Source organism: Eubalaena glacialis, chromosome 13 (assembly GCF_028564815.1).
Source record: "Eubalaena glacialis isolate mEubGla1 chromosome 13, mEubGla1.1.hap2.+ XY, whole genome shotgun sequence".
In the NCBI taxonomy this organism is placed as follows: Eukaryota; Metazoa; Chordata; class Mammalia; order Artiodactyla; family Balaenidae; genus Eubalaena; species Eubalaena glacialis.
The window spans coordinates 72,090,120-72,099,604 of record NC_083728.1 but is presented as its reverse complement, the minus strand read 5'-3'; the positions used below and the strand labels follow the sequence as shown (position 1 = coordinate 72,099,604).

The 9,485-nt window shown below is 45.0% G+C and overlaps 1 protein-coding gene across 2 annotated transcripts in view; it reads right to left on the bottom strand.

Moving 5' to 3' along the window:
• Positions 1-780: 780 nt before the first annotated feature.
• LOC133104402 (acyl-coenzyme A synthetase ACSM1, mitochondrial) overlaps positions 781-9,485 on the bottom strand; it is a 46,956-nt gene continuing 38,251 nt past the window's right edge. For both annotated transcript variants that reach the window (XM_061210135.1, XM_061210136.1), the window contains exons 11-14: positions 5,020-5,147; positions 3,807-3,906; positions 2,627-2,746; positions 781-1,128 (exon numbers count right to left, since the gene is read on the bottom strand). In XM_061210135.1, coding sequence (XP_061066118.1) covers positions 1,042-1,128; positions 2,627-2,746; positions 3,807-3,906; positions 5,020-5,147 — 435 coding nt within the window. In that variant the 3' untranslated portion in view covers positions 781-1,041. The remainder of the gene's footprint in view (positions 1,129-2,626; positions 2,747-3,806; positions 3,907-5,019; positions 5,148-9,485) is intronic.

Genomic DNA, 9,485 nt, shown 5'->3' with positions numbered 1-9,485 from the left:
GACCCCCCAGGAATGGGTGAGAAGGAGACAATATGCGCTTCTCTCACCCCCGGCTCAGCCTCTTCTGCCTCTGCTCCTTCCAGCCTCTGGTGGTTCCATCTCAGGCCGGAAGGATGGATGGAGTGAAGGGTTAGTTCACAGGACCACAGGCCAGGGGGGTCAGAGGGCTCTGGATGGCAGAGGGGATTACACAGTATAAGGAGAGGTGTCTGGGGAGGACTCCGGGCCCCTGGGGAGGGGCTGCGGAACAAAGCTCCTGGGTCCCAGGGAAGGGCTGGAGGAGTCCTGCAGGATTCCTGGGCCCCCAGAGGGCAGGTCCCTCACTCACCTGCACTGGTCCAGGCTGGGACTTGCAAGCAGCAACAGCAGCAGCAGCATTGGTGGGAGGAGAGGCAGTGGGTCCACTGGAGGGTGCAGGTGAGGGATGGTGTGGCAGGCAAGTGTCGTCACCAAGCTGGGCTGCCCTCCCCTCTTCTCCATTCCCCAGACACCACACTTGCCCTGCCTCCCGCCTCACCCCCAGTTGGGCAGAGGCAAGCCAGGCAGGAGCAGACCCCGGGGGCCACATGGACTGTTCCTCCTAGACCTCTATGTCCTGGGGGCCACATGGACTGTTCCTCCTAGACCTCTATGTCCTGGTCGTTGACTGGGTCCCAGAGTCTCTGGAACCAGGAGGGAGAATCAGGCCCTGGGGCAATCTCTGATGGGGGTTGGGGGAATTACAAGGGACAGCATTTAGCACTGGATCTTTCGCAGAATAAATGCACAACAGACTCACTGTGGATGCTGAGTCAGTATTTAATTTGCTTCAGCCCCATTCTGAGCGCTCAGCTGGGCAATCTGAAAGGAACAGGGAACTTGGAGGAAGGATAGTGATTGATATTAATTTAAAAGAACAAAAATGCTGGAATGTTGACACTCCTGGCTCTCTTTCAAGTCAACTCTCTCAGCGTTCCTCTCCTCACCCTCACCATCGTGAGGAAACTGAGGCCGCCAGGCATTTGGCCAACATCACACAGTGGTTTCTGAGTTTATTGCCAATTACATCTGACCAAACTCCTTCTTCCGGAGTTCACTTCTTTTTATCTTGCCAGTGATGGTTTTGGGCAGCTCTGAGACAAACTCCACCTGGTTGAGGATAAAGCAAACACATTCTGACTAAGTCCCCCCGTCATTTTCTATCAACCCTCAGCTCTCCTCCTTTGCCCTCTCCCAGTCCCCCAGACAGGCTGGCGCCATGAGGGGGCCTTAATGGGGTCCACCATTTATGTCAGATTCTCCTCTGACCTCCTGAAGTTGGATGCAGCCCTTTGATGTACTTTGACCAGTGAAATATGAGTAGGGTGAAGTGTGCCTGCCACCTCTAACAGAAAAGTTGGGAGTCATTGAGACAGGCCACCCCCTCTGTCCATCTCTTCTAGGACTCTGGGAGGTACCTACGTGGTGGCTGCTCCTTTATCCTGGTCCCAGGATGAAGGGATGTGGAGCAAAGGCTCCGGGAAAGCTATGGTGGACAAGTGGCTTGAGCAAGAAAGACACCGTCCTTGTTATAATCCACTACAACTTTGGGACTGTTTGTTACCCACAGTAACATGTAGCCCTTCCTGACTGGTACGCATCCTCTATTCTACTCTCGATATAGCATCAGATTCTAATGTTATAGCAGCATGAACTCTGTTGTCAGATACACATGGGGTTGAATTGCAGCTTCTATTTACTCTAATCTCAGGCAATTTACTTTGAGTCTCTAAGCCTCAGTTTCCTCTCTGTAGACTGGGATGATTATCTCAGGTTGTGGAGAGGATTAAATGAAATAATAATGCATGTAAAGCATTGAGTCCAGGGCCTGGTACACATAGTAAATGCTCAATAAATGTTAGCTATACAGGTTTATAATATGTATTGATTGTAAACATTCAGACAATGCAGCAAAGTATTATTACAAAAGAAGGAAATTTTAACTTGTTCTTAAACAAATCAGATAGCGCTACGTATGTTCTTTCTTAGCCTGCTTTTTTATCTCAATAATATATTATTGTGATATTTTATGTTAAAAATCTGCATCATCATTTTAAATTACAGAATAATATTAAATTCCATGAGTAATTTCATCATTTCTCTATTGCTGCACATTTTTATAGGTTGTGTACAGCATTTAAAACAAATGAAGTTGAACAAAAAACATCAGAATGTATTACATGTTGTTAGGGTAAATATTTTGTTCATTTTTGTTTGTTATGTATGTATATGTGTATTGGGTTGCAATATAGAATGTATTTCTCACGACAAACAATGTTGTTTAATAGTTTGGAAGTTGCTGGTTTGGATGTCTTTTTCAAATTTTGAAAGATTATAAATAACCTTCTTGGATATCTTTGGGCAATTGTCTGATTTTTTTCTTTAGGTTGACACTCCAGCAATGGATGAGTTTCTGACACAGGATCGAGGTTCCATCCGATTCAGTGGGCTCCCTCACACCCCTAAGCTGAAACGCTTCTTCTGCAGAGAAAACTATGAGTGCTCTTGGCTACTTAGGCTTCACCCCAGACACTACATGAGACTTGAGGCAGTGGAGCCCCCAGAACCACTCACAGGGACCAGACCCCATCCATCTGCCCTCACTCACCTTCCTTGGGTACTTGTACGGGGCTGTCACTGACTTCACATGCTGCTGCAGCTCCTTGGTGAGCTGGTCCCGATCATGAGACAGGAATTTTGGGGTCAGGACAATGAAAGCCTTCACTACCTGCAGTGAAGAAGCAGAGTGGAGGCTCAGGGCGAGTGACAACCAAATTATAGTTTAAGGAGTAAATGCTTGGGACTTCCCTGGAGGTCCAGTGGTTAAGACTCCGCGCTCCCACCACAGGCGTCGCGGGTTCGATCCCTAGTCAGGGAACTAAGATCCCGCGTGCCATGCCACACTGTGTGGCCAATAAATAAATAAATAAAAATTTAAAAATAAAGAGTAAATGCTTACTAAATTAATGGGAAAACAAACTGACAGTAGAGCCTTTGGAAATCCCAGGTTCAAATCCCAGTATTTCCAATTTCCACTCTTTGCCTTGGAACATTACTTAACCTATCTTAATGTCGATCTCCTTCTCTGCGAAATGGGGAGAGGACAGGTTCATTCCTCATCAGGTTTATGTAAAGATTCCATGAGATATTACACATAAAACGTGAAGCCAGTTTAATTGTATTTGTATTCCTATCATTGTTATCATCACCATTTTCACTATTATTGTAGGTAGAGTTCTGTGGGCATTTAATAATAGTTAAGACCTTGTGGGCATTTAATAAATGTTGGTAATTTATTAGTTTCCTATTATTATTTATGTCCTCATTTCATTTCACAGGGACTGTACATAGAAGGTGTTCAATAAACACTTGTTGAATCAAGGATGCATGCTCTGGAGCCAGAGTGCTCAATTTCCCACCACTTATTAGCTGTGTAATCCAGGCAAGTTATTTAACCTCTTTATGCCTCTGTTTCCTTCTCTGCAAAAAGGTATAAAAGGAGTCCTTAATTCATTGTGTTCTGTGAGGATAAATGAGCTGACACCCAGTAAGAGCTGATGAACTACTAGATGGCAGCAGCAGCAGCATTCACAATCAGCATCGTTTCAGTCACAGATGAGGCCACAGTGCCCCCTGCTGACCACGTCGTGTAAGTGCACATGCACATCAGCCATGCCCTCCCTTCACCCAAGGTCCAAGGCTGGGTAGGCATGGCCTGGAAGTTTTCCCCTCACCTGCCTTCCCAGCCCCACACCCAGCCACGATGACCTCCACGTCCCGTTCCTCACCTCCCCTCGGATTGGGTCCGGGCTGCTCACCACAGCGGACTCAGCCACCGCTGGGTGCTCTGCCAGGGCGTTCTCCACTTCTGCCGGCCCAATGCGGTACCTGCAGGACCAATGGTTCCTTCTGAGCCAATTCCCGGGCGAGGGTGACCCAGGCCCTCAGATCGCATCTTTTGGAGAGACCCATCTTCCCTTGGCACGGAGGGTATCTGTCACAGGGCGCCAGAGGCCTGTGTAATGGGCCTGAAATGTGAAGTCCTGAATATTCCATGCTAAGAAATACAAGGCTCAGGTGCTCCCCAGGGCTCCTCACCTCTCGACCCCAGGCGAGGGAGGTGAATGCTTCATCCTCCCAGAGCTCTGGGCCTTGGCTCAAGCTCAAGCAGCTTCCCCTGGCATGAAAACTCTTGCTTAAACATTTGTACAAATTTTACACCCTATTCCTCACTATATCAGCATTTGTTTTAGAAATTTAAAAAAACAAACTCAATTTTCCTGAAATTCCCAAGAAAACATGTTATTCTAGTGTAACGTGTCACTTTTTTTCTTTATAAATCATGTAAGAGTTAGGAACAACAGACTTGGAGTCAAACCGCCTTTGTTCAAATCTGGGCTGCACCGTGTACTGTCTTTGAAACTTCAGGCAACGTTTTTCACTGGTCACTGACTCCGTTTCCTCATGTAAAATGGGCATAATCATGGGAATTCCCTAGCGGTCCAGTGGTTAGGGCTACGTGCTCCCACTGCAGGGGGCACGGGTTCAATCCCCGGTCGGGGAACTAAGATCCTGCATGCCGTGCAGTGCGGGCCTCCACACCCACCCCCTCCCCCCACCCCCCCAAAAAATAAATAAATAAGATGGGCATAATCACATCTACCTTACAGCATTGGGAGGTGGATCATACAAAGCTCTACAGAGAGTACGGTCACATAGTACATATTCCATAAAGGTGAATTTTATTATTGTTGTTGTTGTTGTTGTTATGTGTTTCTGTGACATGTGCTTCATCAGAGGAGCACACAGAATAAGCTCCCTCAACAAATAGGGACCAAAGTAAAGTTTTCCTTCCTAGTGCCTTTAAATTGCATGATGTCTTACTTTGGTTCATATTAGGCTGAGAGTCGGTCACCGAGGCATGAAGGAATGTCTGGGCATGCTACCTCCCACCAGGCTCGTGAGGGTGGCACCTTCCGGCTCAGGGTCAGCCACACCTACCCGGAGGCATTGATGACATCATCGGCCCTCCCCAGGAACCAGAAGTAGCCCTCTGCATCAATAGTTGCTCTGTCCCCACTGTTGTAAAAGTCCCCACACTCCACTTCGGCTGTCTTCACCGGGTTACTCTGCAAAGAGAACAACACTCCTCTGTCAAAAACAGTGAGTTTAGAGATGATGAGCTACAACAATGGGCTCGGATCTGGGTTTGAATCCTGCTTCTGGCTCTACCTGGCACCTGGGCAATTTTTATAATCTCGCTGAGTCTACTTCCATTACATGCAAGCACTCAATGCATGCTACTGGTCGATTAGTGAACAGTGTTAAACCATTTTTTAAAAAAATTGTTATTTATTTATTTGTTTATGTCTGTGTTGGGTCTTCGTTTCTGTGCGAGGGCTTTCTGTAGTTGTGGCAAGCGGGGGCCACTCTTCATCGCGGTGCGCGGGCCTCTCACTATCGCGGCCTCTCTTGTTGTGGAGCACAGGCTCCAGACGCGCAGGCTCAGTAATTGTGGCTCACGGGCCTAGCTACTCTGCGGCATGTTGGATCTTCCCAGACCAGGGCTCGAACCCGTGTCCCCTGCATTAGCAGGCAGATTCTCCACCACTGCGCCACCAGGGAAGCCCCTAAACCAATTTTAAGAACAATTTTTTTTTTACTTATTTCATTTATTTATTTATTTATTTATTTTTGGCTGCGTTGGGTCTTCGTTGCTGCCCGCGGGCTTTCTCTATTTGCGGCGAGCGAGGGCTACTCTCCGTTGAGGTTCGCGGGCTTCTCATTGCGGCGGCTCCTCTTGTTGCGGAGCACGGGCTCTAGGTGTGCGAGCTTCAGTAGTTGTGGCACGTGAGCTCAGTAGTTGTGGCTCATGGGCTCTAGAGTGCAGGCTCAGTAGTTGTGGGACACAGGCTTAGCTGCTCCGCGGCATGTGGGATCATCCCGGACCAGGGATCGAACCTGTGTCCCCTGCATTGGTAGGCGGACTCTCAACCACTGCCCTACCAGGGAAGTCCCCAGAACAATTTTTAAAAATAACAACTCACTTTTGTGTGCCACTCCAGTAAAATAAAATTTCCGCTAGAGCATAACTCTATTTTATTCACTGTTATAAGCTCTGCATTTACACAGTGGCTGGACAGACGGGAGGTGTCAATAAACGTTTGCTGAATGAATTTTCTTCCCAAAATATTACCTCATTTGAGCCTCACAGAAAGCCTATGAAGCTGGTATTTTTCATTAAACTTTTAAGATAATTGTATATTTGCATGCAGTTATAAGAAATAATACAGAGAGATCTCATGTACCCTTTACCTAGTTTCTCCTAATGGTAACATCTTGCAAAAATAATGCTCAATATCATAACCAGGATATTGACATTGATACCATCCACCAATCTTACTCAGGTTTCCCCAGTTTTTTACTTGTACTCATGTGTGTGTGTGAGTGTATCTAGTTCTATGCCATTTTGTCACATGTGTAGGTCCATGTATCTACCACCACAGTCAAGGTACAGAACAGTCCCTTCATCACCAGGATCTCTCACGTTGCTTTTATATCCACATCCACTTCTCTCCTCTCCCTTCTTCTTCCTCCCTTCCCATACCTAACCCCTTGGCAATGACTAACCTATTCTCCATTTTTATAATTTTCTCATTTTAATAATGTTACATAAATGGAATTATATAGTATATAACCTTTGGGACTGGCTCTTTTTTTAAACTCAGTATCATTCTCTGGGGATCCATCCACATTGTTGTGTTCATCAATAGTTTGATCATATTTATTGCTGATCAGTATCTCACGTTCCGGATGAGACACATTTTAACCATTCACCCACTGAAGGGCGTCTGGGTAGTCTCATTTTTAACTATTATGCATAAAGCTGCTGTGACCCTTACAGATCTGTGTGAGGCTGGCATTTTTTAGCCCATTTTACAGAAGAGGAAAGTGATGTTCAAGGAGGCACAATAACTCACTCAAAGTCACTCAGCTGGGCAGTGGGAGGGTTGGCATTTGAATTTACAGCCTATGCATGTGACCACTAAGCACTGTGTTGGGATTTTTCTTCTTCTGGAACATGGAATAATTTTAAGAGGTTTCAGAAAAAAAATCTTTAAACATTAAATTGCATCCTTTTTTAGAGTCCCGTCCAATTGGTCTGATGATATTGAGATTCTCGGACATATTTTTAAAAGCTCGGGAACTACCAAGAGTAAGATAAGTTTCCATTTCAGTATGTGTTTTGCCTTTAATTTTTTATTTTTATACAGTTTTAAAGGTAACTTTCCATTTAGAGTTTTACACCATTTCAGAACTTTTAGTGAAAATAGAAGTTAGCTAGAATTTAAGAAAATATTTTGTGTGTATTATAGTTATGGTTATAATTGCCTCCTGTTTTTGGCAAGAGATACTGTTTTCCACTTGTGATACCAGATCAAATTCTTTTTTAAACAAATGCTTTAAAGTAATAATTTCATTTAAAGTGAAAAATAATGTAAGTAATAATATAGGTGGTGCATGGATATGGCAAAAAATAGTTGACGTGGACTTGAATGACTGAAATTTAGGAGACACCACACCAGAGGGTACAGAAAAAGTCCCACCCCCAATTCATGTACCATTTGAACTGCTGTCCATCTCAGTGTACTGTGATACAGTTGACCTGACCCATCCCTGTGGACAGGTCTTCCCTGAAGGAAATGAAACTTCTTGATGTCAATCATCTCAGGTAGGGTCAGAGATTGGAACCTTGCAGATGGGACCCCCACATCCAGGGAAGGAATTCCTTTGTCTCTCTGGGCCTGAACTTCTTGCAAGTAGATTCTCAGAGCCATTGAAGAGCTCCTGAATGGTAGCAGAATAGTATCACATCTACCACACAGAGATGGTCAGAGTCTACAGAGGCACCAAAGTGAGTTCTTCACCATGACTACTTTTAAAACATGCTACTGCTGGGTGATGTCAAAAAAACATGGCATATGAGGAAGATTTAAGGTCTCATTTCCCCCAAAAAACCACAAAAAAAGTACAAGAAGTTGAATTGACTATGTACAACGTCTGGGAAAGAGTCAAAGGCTTAAAACAACCTTATAAATACCCAATCAAGAAAAAGCCATCTTAAAAATGGTAGAAAAATTTTGTGACATTTTATTCACCCTTGCTCCAGCCTTTCTCCTGCATGGCAGTTTTGGTCTTGAGCAGATGGCAGCTCAGTTCCCAGTCCCCCGGCTCCAACCAGAGAGAGCAGAGAAGATCTCATTTGCAAATTATTGTACACACCTGTTGTAACCTGTCTCGGGATAATTGGAGGACTGGTGCAAGGCACCCAGTTCATGTAACTCAGAATATAAGTGGGAAAAGCAATAGGCACTGTTCATAGAAGCTACCTGGAAGACTACAAAACTGAAAGATGCCTGAGGTAAGAAATTATGGGTGGAGATATACAATAGATCATCAAGGTCTGGAGGAGAAGCTGGGGTGAGATTCTTTCAAGAAATTAGGATATTCAAGACAGCTGTGCACATGGCGGTATTTAGAAAACCATGCACATACCTGAGTGAGACGTGTGCTCACAAGAGTCCTAAGAAGACCTTAAGCTTTCACCTCAGACTGATCTCTAGGCTCAGAGCAAGCCTAGCTAAGTGGTGAAGGAGTACCCCAGCACAGACCTAACTTGTACATTGGTTCTTCTCTCCTTTCTGTTGTTATTGGTATTTTTGTTTGTTTGACCTCTTGGCACTCAAGAAAATCTCTGTCAAAACATTAGCTGAACATGAGCTAAATGGTCAGAAACTTCAGTGTGATCACACATGGCAAATAGTTGTCTTTGCAAGAAGAGCTTGGAAACGTCTCAAAACAAACATACTATTATGGGCTTCAGTGGTCAAAAAAACAAAACAATAACAACAATAAAACCCCAGCAACCCCAACCCCCAGGGAAGCAGGAGAATCTGATTTCCAGAGCTACCACATTGTAATAGTGAGAGGCCCAATATTCAACTAAAAATTACAAGACATACAATGAGACAGAAATCATGCCTCAGGACTTCCCTGGAGGTCCAGTAGTAAAGAATCCACCTTCCAGTGCAGTGGAAATGGGTTCGATCCTTGGTCGGGAAACTAAGATCCCACATGCCATGGGGCAACTAAGCCCGTGCACCACAACTACTGAGCACGTTTGCCTCAACTAGGCAGCCCTCATGCTGCAAACTACAGAGCCCACGCACTCTGGAGCCTGTGTGCCACAACTAGAGAGAGAAAATCCACATGCCACAACTAGAGAGAAGCCCACACGCTGCAACAAAAGATCCCGCATGCCGCAACAAAGATCCTGTGTATCGCCACTAAGACCCGACACAGCCAAAAGTAAAAAATAAATAAATAAAATAAATAAATATTTTTTAAAAATCATGCCTCATTCAAAGGAATGAAATTAATTGACAGAACCCAGCCCTGAGGAAGCC